Raw genomic sequence first — 14950 nt, 5'->3', positions numbered from 1 at the left:
GGTAGTTCAAACAAGTCCAGCTCTGAAATCCTGCAGGGTTTGTGTGTCAGGGTTCGAATGCATTTTTTTGTAATTGTGAAGTGGGCTTCTTCAAGCTAAAGATGGGTGTTAGCTTGCATTTTAAACACCACACACTGGATCATTTTAACACCAACTGAACCAGACTGGAACTTGGTCCGTTCACTCACGACGGCCAAATGAAAACTATAATCGGCCCAACGACTGTAATGTACGTCCCCACCTGCAATGAAGATGAAATCGCTTGACAAGAAGGTCATTTCTCTGCAGTAGAAACGCAGCCCTTTAGAGAGACAAAGTCTAATCTTTTCTCTTTGGTGTCAAAAGACCTGTCAGCGTCAAATGCACGTTAATGCGTATATACAGTGAGCAGCCCACACAAACGGCGTCCTAATGCATACGCCGCTCTGCATTACACTAATCTACCGCTGCCTTTGCAAAGGACAGAACAATCCTCCTCATTGAGGCTCGTCACACTGAGCAGCGGTGTGGGTGGCTGTGTGGGAGACATCAACCAAATGAAGTGATCACAACAGCGACGAGCATTTAAGATCTCGTCATCTTTAAGCTGCCCTTTAACTCACATAAACTCAGAGAGAGAGAGAGAGAGTTGAAACAAGCTGCTGAGAAACGACTTTCACCAGGACTCCGTTCATCAGTCATAACGCCAGAATTATGCAGATTTAGGGGGAATGCTGCAGGCGACATCACACATACTAATGGCTCCAGGGGGAGATATGTATCATAAAATTAGTACTAATCTACCAGCTGCATTAAGTGAGTGGTTTGAATATATTTGCCTCTTAATTGAAAACAACACACATCTCCATAGAAAAAAGGTAATTTTCGTCATTCAGGCAAAAAGCACACAAAAATTCACATCATCCCGGCAGTTTAGCAAAATTAATTTACTTCAAAAGTGAGATGTTAAATTGAATGGGACACTAGGGACTCATAAAATGGTGAAAAAAAACAGCATTGCTTCAGTTGAGGGCTATAATGAGGGTTATAATGTAGAAAATACTGATGCCAGAACAGCATATCACAAACCTTTTTTCCTGTGCAATCCACTGATCTAAGGGTAATGTTTCCTTTATTGGGATAGAAAGAGCAACAAGTGAGGACTTGTTGCGATCTGTCTCTTCTACGGATAACGTATTTATGCAAAGATTGTGCTCATGGTTAAAAGAAACACGTGTTTACTGTTGGTAGAGAGGATACAAACCCTTGTTTCCAGAGTCTAAGTCAGTATGTACACCCGTCCTTTCACCCCGACCTCCTCCCAGATGTTTTGCATCTATTTTGATATTTTCATAAAGAAATACTACAACAACCAGACTAAAGAACACAGTCAGTTACTCGAAAAATGTGATGAATTAAAGTAAATAGTATCAACCGAAAAAATAATTACAGTACTTTACAGTAAACTCGTAAATTCATAAACAAAAAAAGCCAATAGCCATCACATCTTCTGTATTTATCATCTGTAGAAATCCACTCAGCCTCAACCAAATATTATTTGTTACAGAAAATCACTTTACAGCCCTGCTAAAGAAACTAAAACACACATACAACATATTCTACACATACTGCTGGTGCTGCAGTAGAGTTTTATCAAAGCAGCCTGTTTACACCTTCACTAAACCACAACAGGAGCCGCAGTCAACAGCATCTACTTAGTTTTACTTTACAGCCATCCTCCCTCAGGAGACATTAGAAGATAAGTGCTCTTTAAAAAACTTCTCTGTAGATAATGTGATGTTCTCCATCTTCCCCTGCCTCTCAGACACTCAGCTTCCCTGAGGCTGGAAACACAAAGGCGACTAAGATTTATTTAAGAGAAGACTTTCTGACCTGAGACTAGCGTTTCACAGGACAGGGTTAAAACCCTGACAGACCTCAATTAGGGCAGCGGACAGAAACTCAGGATATGATGGTGAACATCTCCTGTCACAGCTTGTTGGTCACATCCTTCTGAGCAGATTGAACTCGAAAAGTCTGACGGAATAGAAACCTAAGTTCGGAAAGATCATAGCCGCCTGTTGCATGAATAGTAAAACTTTTACAATATGATCATCTTGAATCGACCAGGCTGAAGACGCGCAGGAATAAAAACGACGAGAACACAACCTTCACACCAGATAACACACACACACACACACACACTGATGAACCTCACTCTTCACACCAGAGATGCACTTCACTTCCTGTCGGAAACATGCTGGTGATGGTTGATGAGCAGAGGATTATAGGAGGCTTTGCTCCAGACCAGTATCACACACATTTGTTGTCTGCCTGCCTTTAATTTGATCTTTTGCTGAGGCTTCAGGTGTTTTTATCTCTGTATTGATAATGCACTTAACAGAAATTTAATTCTTTCTGCCTGGTTTGCTGGGATGAAATCACACTATTGTGTGACCGATCAAGCAGCTACACTCCCATCAGACAGCTCTCAGACTCCACTTACAGTGCATCTGTTCACATGGGTTGTAATTGTTTTTTCCAGATTATGTTCATGATGATATCTGATACAGTATAAATCCCCTTTCTCTTGCCTCTACTCGAGGAAGGTTAATGGTCAGATAGTTAGTGGGGATTTAGTGTCATTATAAGTACCATTATTTGGCCTCATCGCTGTAAATTCAGTTGGAAAGGACGAATATCCTTCGTCAGTGCACTGTAGTCTTTAACACCAGTGCAGCCTTGCAAAAACCCACAACTTGTAGGGCTCTGAAAAAACTGAGAGCTGAATATGAAAACACACATAAATGCACACACACACACACACACACACACACACACACACACACACACACTCAAAAGCCAGTGGGGGAAAGTGAAGTTGTAGGTGCAGTTGAAAATGTCACTGCAGGGAAACAGACAGGAGGCAACTGCTAAACCATCTCTTCATCCCTTCTCTGCCTCCATCTCTTCACGCTCCTCCTCTGTTCACCTTCTACTCTTCCTAACCTCACATCTATCATTTTCCAGCTTTCCACGCCCTTATCTCCTTTTACTGTCTTAATTCCTCTTTCCTTCTCCCTCTGTCCTCACTATCCGTCTTACCTGCTGTCCCCCTCTGTCATCCTCATCTTCATCCTTCTCTGCCTCCTGCTTCATCTTATGAAGTCAAATCATCTCAAAGATGCGAGGCGGTGCATCCAGAAAGCAGATGGTGGCCGTACACACACACACACACACACACAGCAAAGTCATTGAGGGATGAAATGGGAAAGCCAGTAGAAAATGTCACTGCAGTTGTGAGAAACACAGAGGGAATACTACTACCAGACAGGCTGCAGACTCTGACCCCTAAAGTTTATCCTCTCAGACGTTCACTGCTCTTCCTCCTCTTCTTTCCTCCCTGCATCCTGCATCCCACCCTCCTCTCCCTCCCCATTTCACCTCGACGTGCTTAGCCCTGATTAAGCTCCGTCTTGTTGTGTTGAAATTCAGCCTCACGCTTCCGTCTTTAATGGCCACTGACTCAGCTCTGTCCTCCTCTCTAATACAAACTGACCGGCCCTGCTTCTCCTCATCAGCAGTCCCTGCAGAGCAGCAGGCTGCAGAGCTGTGGTCACGCAGTACTGACTTCATAAAAAATACACAGCAGTGACAGCATTAAGCTGTGATCAGCATCTCTTTTAGTGTGTAACGGGGACACATTAGAGCCTGGACTGTCAGAACTGTAAGTTATGTAGATGCGCTGATGCTGAAGACATTTATTAGCCAATTAGCCTTGCAAAAACTTGGAATAATGCAGAGTTCATAAGTAAGATATTAAGGGGGCCACTTTTCAGAGTTTCAAGGTGAAACTTATTATTCTAATGAAAAGCAGGACATATGAAAATGTGACATTAAAATTCCCACAGCAGTCTGTCTCCAGAGCTCGGCGGCACCACCTGTCTCTCTTTGTGGCCTGTATTTCATCACTTTCAGCAGTCGCAAGTGAGAGTAGAGGCAATGCCAAAACCGTTGCAGTAGCTTGCTAGTTGTGGAAGCTTAACAGAACTTGTGACAACAGCCAATAGGAACACCACAGCATATCAGCTCAACCAAACTTCTCAGAGGTCCCATCCAACGTTCACAAGATAACTTATTTAATGGATTGTTCTTAATTAACATGGAATCATGTTCTTATTGATACGTAACCACAAAGTTGCCATTACATCCTTATCTACTTTACTTATTATTTACTGCTATTTATGTACATATTAGTTATTACCTACTATATTTACTATTGTGTGAATTAGTAAAGTAAGAAAGTTTTCACTGGCGGTGTCCCATTAGACATTTCAGAATTGACATTCTTGACCAGAGGGCTGAACAATGCTATATATCTAGTGGTGAGCTTTAGATCGGTCATTCATAAATCACGTTGTGACTTCGTCCATGCCTTCACTTTCTTTATTCCTATCAGCTGAAAAAGTTGTTCTAGCTTCTCTGCAGCAATTACAGAGAGAAAATGCTGGGGAAGCTTCCCCTCAACATCTGAGTGACGGAGTATCATGACCTCCGCAGATGGAAGCAAATCCAGAATTCAAAGCGACAACATCTGAGTTGATGACAGTCTCACATGATGAATGGCTTTCTTTTTGAGGGAGCCAGACTTCTTCTGGAGACGGCCTTCTACAAATACAGCAAGTCCAGCAGGTCCTAATGTCAAACAGAGGGACTGCAGTCCTTTGTCAGCTGCTCACTTAACTACCTGTTCCTGGGTTAATAAATCCAGATTCATGACTGGTGGCCCCACGTTCGCTCTGTACCCTTGACTTCATAAGATCACACATTTACATAAATGACACTAGAGAAGAGATATGGATTTATCCTCAGCTACGTTCCCTTTTCCCTCATCCTGGCTGTCGCTGATGCTGCCCTCTCATGAATCATTAAGGACCGGGAGGTTTGAATTTCACCGTATTCACACCCAATAGTTTATATTCACAAGTTTACGTTCTTCTCAATCCAAACAACCAGCTCAGCGTGGCAGTGCCACACCTGAACTAGGCTGCTGAATTTGCACCAACCTCAGCATTTTCTTTCCCAGATTAATCCTGGAACAGAAGAGTGAGACTTCATGAGATTTAATCAAGCAGCCCTAATGGAGCCTCCACAGCTTAAATAGCCAACCAATAGCCCTCATTGGGTCTGTAACAACACACCTGAGGTTGCCATTCAGCCCTCAGCATCTCAAAAACTCCCCTCAGCTTCAAATATGTGGACAACCAAGCCATGCTGTCTTTAATTTGTCATGTAAAGGCAAAGAAATCCTGATCACCAGCTTGTCACGTCTGCCTCTTTGTAGCCTGATCACAGGACGATTGGAGGACAGGCAGCAATGAATATGAATATGAATGAATTTCACCTGACAAAACACATGACTCCTTTTAAAACTCAACAGCTGACTTTGAGGCAAGACAGGACGCCTCTCTTTCTCTCTGCAGGCAGAAAATAAACTGACTGCTAATAACAGCTTTAGGTTTAAAACTTGCTGTGAATCTTGTGACTCAGAGGAAGCAGTGAGCCACCATCATCTTAACACCCAGGAGTGAGGGCAAAAATGCAAATCAGAACACACACACACAGTAGGAGGTGTAGTGGTATTATCTGTCATTAGGCTAGGATTAAAGTCATTTAGTGTTCTTGAAATTATCTGTCATTAGGCTATGATTATAGCTCACACTCCAGTGAGTCTAAATCAGCTCGGAGGGGAGATAAAAACCTCAAGGAAGACGGATGAGACTCAGAGAGAGAAGGAAAGAGCAAGACAGAGAGCATACCTGAAGATGACGGTTGGGAAAGTGAGCGCAGCCATCTATCCTTCATGTGCGGATGATGAGTAATATGATTAATGACTGACTAGACAAAAACCATTTAAACTTCTGCCACTACAGAGCCTGCCAGAGAAGATAGCGTTACAATGATGGGCAGCGCGTCATCATAGCTGGTCCATGTATGGATTGTAACGTGACCCCGTTTGGAGATGAAGAGGAAAGAGCCATCATTTCCAGCTCTAACTGTAAGCATGCATGCTATCTGAGTTGCTGAGAAATTAACAGTAACTGCCCCAGTTGAACACCAAGTCACAGCTCTAACACTTGTTCATACCAGCTCTGAACTGGGTCAGACTGGTTCACTCACTCCACTGAGGGACTTCTTCCTGATCTTTTTCATAATATTTGTGATTGTTTTTATTAGTGTTTGATTGTTTTATGTGACTCGTCTTGCTGTGAGCTTGTATGTTATATATGTCATTTGTCTTGAAGAAGAGATCTTGATCTCAGTGAGACTTCACAGGATACAACAAATAGGCACAGGTGTTTTAATGCGTGTCATACAGCGCCTGTGCATTTTTGCCCTTTACCGTTACTTTTTACTTAATTGTGTTTGGTGTGCGTTCATCATCAGATACTTCCTCCAAATTAAACAACAAAATACGTACTTCTTAGACATGGATACATGTTTCGGCAGGATGACATACTTTTTCTGTGCCTTTCAAAACCGTTACAAATCTGTTTTATGATGTGACGACTGTGTCCAGGCAGGTTGAGGGAAACATCATGGTTTGGGTAAAAAATTACTACTTCGTTAAGGTTAGGGGACCTATGTCGTTATGGTTACAACAATAAACACGTGGTTAAGGTTTGGGAATGCTTGTGGTTATGCTTTAAAACAAAATGTTGACTGTAACTGACTGGAAATTGAAAGTGGCAAATGAGCAGTGGTCCATCCATCCAGCCGGACCTCCCCCATAAGCGTAAAAACGTTTTGGGGCACTTGTCGAAATTTCTGTTTCTGTCCGTCTTTTTGGGAGGACAGGATCTATTTTGAATAGAATTGGTGGAAGTTTTGCATGGCTACAGTAGCACCAAGAAATCAGACTCCTAAAATCAAGTGACTGTAGTATAACTGTAATAAAACAAAATCTAGAAAAAAGTAGTCAGTGTTTTACTAAATGTCAAACTCTCAAACAAAGGACAGTTACAGGATGTAGTCCACTTCTCCACTGATATCCTATTTTCAGTACAAGTATCAAAGCTAGCAGGGCAGCCACAGCGGTGTTACCTATCAATGCACACCACCTCACCTTGCACATTCCTCGGAAATCCACTTTAGAGAGATCAAGAGCTACTACCAACTGAAAGAAAATGTACTGCCTTATGGGGATAATTTTCTTCTGGTGCTTATAAAAATGCACATATGAAATTACTTTATTAATATTACTGCAGGTAACTGATCTGTAGGCTTTTGGAATAAAACTGTCAAATTGCTTCCCTCATTAATAACTCTAATAAGTAAGAGTCAAGCACTGAAACAAGCGGTGCATGCCGCACAGACGCTGACTCATTGTGAAGGTAGAAACATAAACATCATAACCTCTCTGGACGTGTTTTAGCTCCTTCAGTTCAGTGTGATAAACAGCTTCAGACAGACCTTGCCCCCGGCAGCGGCAGAGCACAGAAACAAATGACGTGTGGAGAGAAGTCACGGACGGTTATTAAGTGAATGATGAACAATAGGTGGGCTCTCTCAGGAATAAACGGCTGAAGGACAACATATTGGTTTGAGCTAGCTGTAGGTCCTTTTTTCTTTTGGCTGTGGCTTTAAATGCCAAAATCATTTCCTTTGAGGCAGTAAATTCTTCAATCTTGCTGTTGTCTGTCAATACTATAATGTAATATTGTGGTCTGTATCATATTTTCCGTCCATCATTCTTTTCCTTCATATGTCCACTCTTCTCTTTTGGTCGGATCCCTCAATAGTAATTTGCTTTCTGAAATATTATAAACATGCCTGGCTTGTTGTCTACTTATCATCCATCCCTCACCTTTATTGATCCATCCAAGTTTACCACATGATCTCATACTGTATCGGATTTAACCCTTATGTAAACAGGCAAGTTGGAAAAATGTGCTTAAATAATGTGTCTTCATCCTAACATTTGCATATATGTAATAAGTAAAAATGACAATAATTACATATGTGTATCTACAATATTTACACCTATATTTTCAAATGGCACCTATTTGCATTCGTTCTCTTTTGTTATACTTACTTTACACATCTTTTTATTACTAAAGTCTGTATTTTTACTCTAACTTTCATTCATGAATTTTCCATCATTAAAGTCTCATCTTATCCATTTTTTTATTCCCTTTCCAAACAGCCCTGCTCATCGTCTCTGCTGTTTTAATCGTCCTCTCATCACTCTGTGTAAATACACACTGAAGAGCTTTAATGTACGGTACATCCTCTGCTTTCTGATCACTACTGCACTCAAGGAAGCATTTCCACTGCAACTGTCTAATTTACAAGCCTCCGCCTGAGGAAGTGCTGTAGCGGGAGGGAGACTCACCTCCACAGAGAAACATTACTATGTTTAGCAGCAGGTCAGATGTGTCTCTTTCACTCAAGGCGGCTACATCTTCGTATTAATGTGCTTACATAAACTTTAACCGCATGTTTGCTTAAAACACCCAGGGCCAATCCAATTAATTTAAACCCACAGTGAGAAGAGTAACGTACATGGATGTATTACATGCACACACTCACTAGGACACACACACATGAACACAAAGACACACATGGACCATCTTGGTTTTGTACCATGTTCAACAGAGAAACAATTTCAGCCTTCTGCAGCTTGATATCATCGTAAAAGGGCCGATTTTACTCATGAAGTTCAGTTTACTCGCCATGAGGAGTATTACTCAGCTTCTGAAAACGTATCATTTATGTTGGTGTCTGTGGAGGGACTCCAAAGAACAGACAACCAGATTTACAAACTTCAGGAGTGGAGTTTGAAAGGTGTTAATCAGGCAGGGAATGCCAAACGAAACTTTGAGTTGCAGTATGGGAAATGTAGGATCCAGTAGTTTTGGACTCATGATATCTTGGAAGTACAACACTAAACAGCTGGGGTGCCTTTTTAAAAAATGCAATATGCATCTTTGCAATGAATGACTAGGAAGTCACCGGTGAGCCTGTGTGTCCATGTCTAACTGTCTTTGTTTGCCAGAAGTATGCTTTTATAATGATAATGGGATGTTTTAAAGTTTATATAAACATTGACATGATCACGTCACAGCATAGTTACAGCAATAACGATGCAAGAATAAGAATAAACTAAAATTCACTCTCTCACCATACAAACATATAATATGGAACAAGTTCCTAACCCTAAGAAACGTCCTGGAAAACACAGGAAACAAGTGAAGTAGATGCAGTAAAGCATAAAACATGGACTGGACATGACACATCAAAGAGTATCTAATTGTTTAATTAGAGTTAGCTTGTATTCAGCATCTGCTTGAATTAAATCCACTTTTGAATAATACAGGCCTTTGTGTTTTCTATTATAAGTGCACTATTATAAGTGCACTTAGTCATGGTGAACTCAAGCTCGGCCCATCAATAACAGTGAGTGAGTTTGTCCCTCAAGCTGATATTAAACTTTACATGACACTGGCCTTCATGTATAGTTACACGGTACAGTTAACAATTAACGAGAGTGTGCAATAACATAACTGAACTTGACATGTCTTGAAATTTCTGCTTTGAGAAACAGTTGAATGATCCAGAAGCAGAACTAGTGCAAGAATATGGAGGATTCCTGAAGGCAGCAGAGGAAACCACAGCCACAACAACAATACAGCGAAACCACTTAAATAATCCACTAATTCATGCAGAAATACATTTAAGGCAGTGTTGTACCTACTTAATTTATACCTGGAGAAACACACATCGTTCACATCTCCCTCAAGATTAAATTAAATTCAATGATCCTATGACATTTCATCTAACGCTACTGTCAGGAAAAAAAAATAATAATTTGTCCAAGCACATGCAAAGCTAATGACATTCCCATCAGTACTTTGAGTTAAGTGCTAATTAGGAAATGTAAGCATGCTAACATGCTAATCTAAGACCTGCTTAGCATCATGTAACACTGCCATTGTAAGCATGTTAGCATGCTAAAGTTGTCATTTAGCTGAAAAGCACAGATGTCCCCAAGTTCAGCCTCACAGAGCCGCTAGCATGGCTATAGACTCTCAGTCTTGGTCCAATACAAACACGATTTTCTACTGCCAACATCTTAGCAACTCAATTAGAGGAAGGCTACTGATTTTCAAACTGGCAACGTTACACAAAGTTAGGTTCTTGGATGTGAGTGTTATTCATGTGCAGCTGTGCATCTGCGAAAATAACTTTTATACTATTTACAAGATTAGACACTTTGTGGGAGTCTGCTTCTTCATTCCTTTGTCGTTGTCGCAGAGACTCAACGGTCAAACATCTTGAAGCTTTTCCCGCTCAGCTGCTGGGAAACAACCCACATCTCTCTGCAGACTGACTGAGGTTAAAGCCTCCGTTTACAGGAGCAAAACTGAGAAGGAACAATCCACCCTGAGCTCTGATTGGTCTGTGCTGTTCACAGTAATGTAGTTTATAGCTTTTACTTCTGCTACATTTAGTGCTACAGTTTCCAGAATTATTTTACACAGCAGGCTGACTTTGAGGGGTAATTTGTTGTTTTCAATAAAAGCAGAGTGTATGGGTACACAAACAGGTCTAGGCTGGCTGGCTTGTTTGTGGACCATATCTATGATGACAGCCACATGCTTTATTCAGAGCATAACATGCCCTGAGGCTGCATTGGATTCTGGTCTCTTTTCTGCAGCTCTGACTTGAAAAATTGGTCTCTCTGCCCCCTTTTTCAATGGATTTCTCACTGTACGATTTTACTGAACATAAGTGCAAAATTGTTCCTATCGAAGTCTTTAAATATCTGATTTTAGCGTTAATGCTTTACAATGCCGCAGGGTTTTCTGCTCGCATCTGAGTTTCTGGACAAGTTTGCCCACTTGTATGTAACAATAAACTAAAAAACGAAACTAAAAATGCACATCGTATTGCCAAGTTCTCTTTAAGGCTGCACTAATCAATATTTCTATATTAATAATGGATCAAATGACTGTAACGTGAAAGGTGTCACTCATGGTGACAAACACAGAGAACTATCAACACTTCTGCATTTCTCCTCAGCTATACAGTTTTAGTATCTTTCAGCTCATGGTTTGATTTAAGGGTCCACAACTGTTTTGGTTCAGTCTTCACCGCTCTCATCTGCCCAGCACCGGACAGAGCATCTTATCTGCTCAAGAGTTCGATAATCTGAGCTAAAAGGAGAGTGAATATTGGACTTACCTTCTTCAGGTGGCCATAAACACGACTCCAAATGAATACTAATGTTGGTCCGTATGTACCGGATGTGTAACAGCAACTGTTTGCTTAAAAATAAATGATATGTTAATGTTGCTCATAGCTTGTTCTGCTGCCTTCAGTTGGCCTCACTAACATCAGCTTTCTCCAGATCCCCATGAGAAACGACGGCTCCTCAAGGGGAAAACACCTTTCAGTTACATTATGGCCTCTGCAAATACTGGGCCGACCTGCCTTCATTACACTACCTTCATGTAAGAAGCTATTTAAAACAACACACAGTGACTTTATCATGCTGTTAATATCAGAAGGCGATTAAACGCAAAGTGACTTTACTGCCCTGCAGGGTGGCTGTTTTACACGCTGACTTCCTTGAATCTCATCACATAAACACCAGCACTTCACTCCTCCGGCTAACAAGTCATCGGAGCGCCATCTGTGGCTGTTAAAATTTGCATTTCTACTTTGTTGTCATTTAGTACCACCTCCATAATGAACAGTGAACTGTCTGCAGGGGGGTGGGGACAAGATGTGAAGCTCAGTCTGAAACCTGCGGCCGAGATCCCTCCACCTCCGCAGGTTTAACGCATTATGCTGCTGTGGTTTATGGTCCCTGTGTGATGAGTGTGCTGCTGGGTCAGGCCGGGCAGGATAAACAGAGATCGAGGGAGAAAGAGAAAGAAAGAGAGAGAGAGAATTCAATGTATCCAAGACATTGGCAATCACTGAATATGTGTGGTGGATTTGGTCCTATATAAATAAAACTGACTTGAATTGGGTAAAGCTGCTTTGAAGAGCTGCAAACCCTGAAACAATGTCATCAGTCTGAGCCTCAGTGGTGGGTTTTAGTGTCCCATTGTGGTCTAAATGCTGATTCAGAGGCTTTCACACCCTGACAGGGATACCATTGAGGGGAAAAACTGAAGCATTAACATTGGTTTGGGTCTTGAAATCCCCTCATGAAGGACGTCCAAGCGGTATCAGCTGCACAGAAGGAGGTGATGACAGAAACATCAAATCACCAGAAGAAGACGAGAGAAAGGAAGGAGCAGGAGGAGAGAGTCTACAGAGAGAGGAATGAGGAGGTGTAGCCAGGAAACAGGAGGGAAATATGCGGGGGGGGTATTTAAGAGGAGGAATTAGAGAGGAAAGATCCAGCGACACAGCAGCAGCTCTCTGATTCAGATACCGGAGGGCAGAGATCCAGGGTAGAGACAGAAACAGAAGCAGAGAAAAGACAGGACACAACCAGGAGAGAGAAATATGTTGGCAGGAGGACAGAGGAGGACAGAAGCTGACAGGAAACAGCAGGGAGAGAAGACAGAAAGAAAAGAGCAACGAGCAGAAAAGACGAGTCGGGGAGGAGATGACGGAGAGTCGGCAGCATATCTGATTCAGAAACAGCCGGAAATAAGAAAAGCAACTGAAGGACAGAAATAGCAGAAGGAAAAGAGACAGAAAGGAGACGGCTTCAACTAAGAAAGAAACATATTTTCAGATATTTTGGTGAAGCTGTAGAAGTTTCCTTCAGGAAGGAAGAACAGAGGAAGCAAACTAAAGATCTGTCCTGATTGCATATTCCTCCTCATATCACCTCATTTCTCATCTGTCCAACTGTGGAAGAAGGCATCCGTCTCGTGCCCCTCTCTAACTGTCTCACAGCCCACTGTGTTTCCATTAAACCGCAGCAGAACCGTCAGACCTCAGTGATTACTATGCATGCTGCTTCACATGACATTTTCATGATGATGTGTGAGAGACAGTCTGTCATAGAAAGGACAAGACGGATACGAAGCAGATTAAAACTCAGAGGAGGCCAGAAAGGGAGAAGTTGCTTGATGTTGGCTGAAAAAAAAAAAAAAAAGGCAAGGAATCGAATAAAAACAAAAAAGACAGAAAAGAAGAATCAAAAAGTTGTGAAAGAGGAGAATAAAACCGTGGAGGGGTGGAGAACTTTAACAGCCATCTGCTTCATGTCTCATTTCACACTGAGATTCATCTCATTTCTATCCTCCCTTCATCCGGATTCTCTCCATCTCTTCTCTTTGCTTGGATGTATTTCTCTGTCCTCCCCTCCTCATGCGGGGAACAGACATGCCTGCACGTTCACAGCTACAGTATGAAATAACTGAACGCAGGCACAGAGGTCCAATAATCCAACCACCAGGCTGCCATGCTAACCTCACCTGTGCTCACACACAGTGAGCTCACACACAGTGAGCACAGGTGAGGCTCAGTCCCAGGATGCTCATCACGCTGCGCTGAACACCAAATGAGCCAAAAAAAACAAAACAAAGCGATAGCCTAACGTTGTTTTACGCACTCAGCGGATGAAGTGAACACATTTGGGGGACAATGAAATGCTTCTTTTGGCTCTGAGATAGAAAGCGTCTGCGGGCATTTCTGTCCAGAGCAACAGCATCCTTCCATTAAGCAAAGCTCCCCAATAGGACGAATATGATCATTGGAAGAAAATAAACAGCTGATTAAAATGCGACAAAGCAAATGAAGGAGGAAGTTGGCTCCTGAAACCCTTTGAGTTAATGCTACTTGCTCTCCAATAGCCTAATATGCACCCGGAGAGCCATGACAGCCGTCTACTGTCAAAACTGATCCAATTCTCGTAAATAAGAGAAGATTAAATCATCCTCATTCACATTAAATCACTTCCAACCTCCTTATTTCTCCTTTGCAACAGAGCGCTGATGCGTAACCGAGACGCGCAAAATCCAGCAGCCTAAAGACAAAAAATCCCTGTACTTTGTCCAAATTAACAGAACAAGTAAATGAGACAAACAGCTGAATATCACTGCATCCAGAAATCAGAAGCCTTGAGTTTTTCCCAGGCGGTATGACAGAGGGATGAAGCCCCGTCTAAAGCCTCCTCTCTGCCCGGACTCGCTCCGTCTCCTCCGGGAAAAGTGAACAAAAAGCGCACAGCCTGCTCACCTTCTCCGGTCGTCCCGTACGAGCTGGAGAGAAGCAGGGCGACCTGAGCGATAATCCCAGCGACTCTTTTAGTCCCCAGATCCATGATGAAGCGGCGGGAGGCTGCAGAGAAACCCGGCGGCTGCTGGAGGAGAGAGACGGCCAACCTCTCCTCTCCAGCTCCAAGAGAGATCTCCTCAAACCCGACCGAAGCGAGAGAGAGGAGGGAGAGAGAGGGAGAGAGAGGGAGGTCAGTGAAGTCTGCTGTGCAGTCTGTTGTTTTCTCAGGGATTCAGCAGCTCTGTGGCGGGAGCCAAATGCGCGCAGGCTCTCTCCCTCACACACACACACACACACACACACACACACTCACGTGAATCCTCACATGCAGCGTTTTCATTTGACAGGATTTAATTATGAACTTTATCACCCAAAAAGTCTCAAATGTCTTTCGTTTCACTACATGGTATGACTCAAAAAGGAAACACTGGACTATTCAGATTTCACAAAAGTAAAAAGTAAAAAGTAGCCCATTAATACTACAGTGGAAAAGTACTTAAGTAGCCTAAAGGTCCTGCATTCAACATGTTTCTACAGCAAAAGTACTCAGTGTAGGCCTTCAGTGAAATGTAACAAAGTACATTTACTCAAGTCCCTACTTTAGTACAATTTATCTTAAGGAAATATTGTGCTTTTTACTGCACACGTGTAACTTTTTACATAAAAGAGATATGCTTATAAGACGTGATGCAGTACTATACTAATAATCTACCCAGTATTA

At 42.2% G+C, this 14950-nt stretch overlaps 1 protein-coding gene across 1 annotated transcript in view; it reads right to left on the bottom strand.

The window, feature by feature from the left end:
• LOC139296771 (contactin-associated protein-like 4) overlaps positions 1-14368 on the bottom strand; it is an 85099-nt gene extending 70731 nt beyond the window's left edge. The window contains exon 1 of the mRNA XM_070919283.1: positions 14191-14368. Coding sequence (XP_070775384.1) covers positions 14191-14275 — 85 coding nt within the window. The 5' untranslated portion in view covers positions 14276-14368. The remainder of the gene's footprint in view (positions 1-14190) is intronic.
• Positions 14369-14950: the final 582 nt, after the last annotated feature.

This window comes from Enoplosus armatus, chromosome 14 (assembly GCF_043641665.1).
Source record: "Enoplosus armatus isolate fEnoArm2 chromosome 14, fEnoArm2.hap1, whole genome shotgun sequence".
NCBI classification, from domain to species: Eukaryota; Metazoa; Chordata; class Actinopteri; order Centrarchiformes; family Enoplosidae; genus Enoplosus; species Enoplosus armatus.
This window is presented reverse-complemented; position numbering and strand designations above follow the sequence as displayed.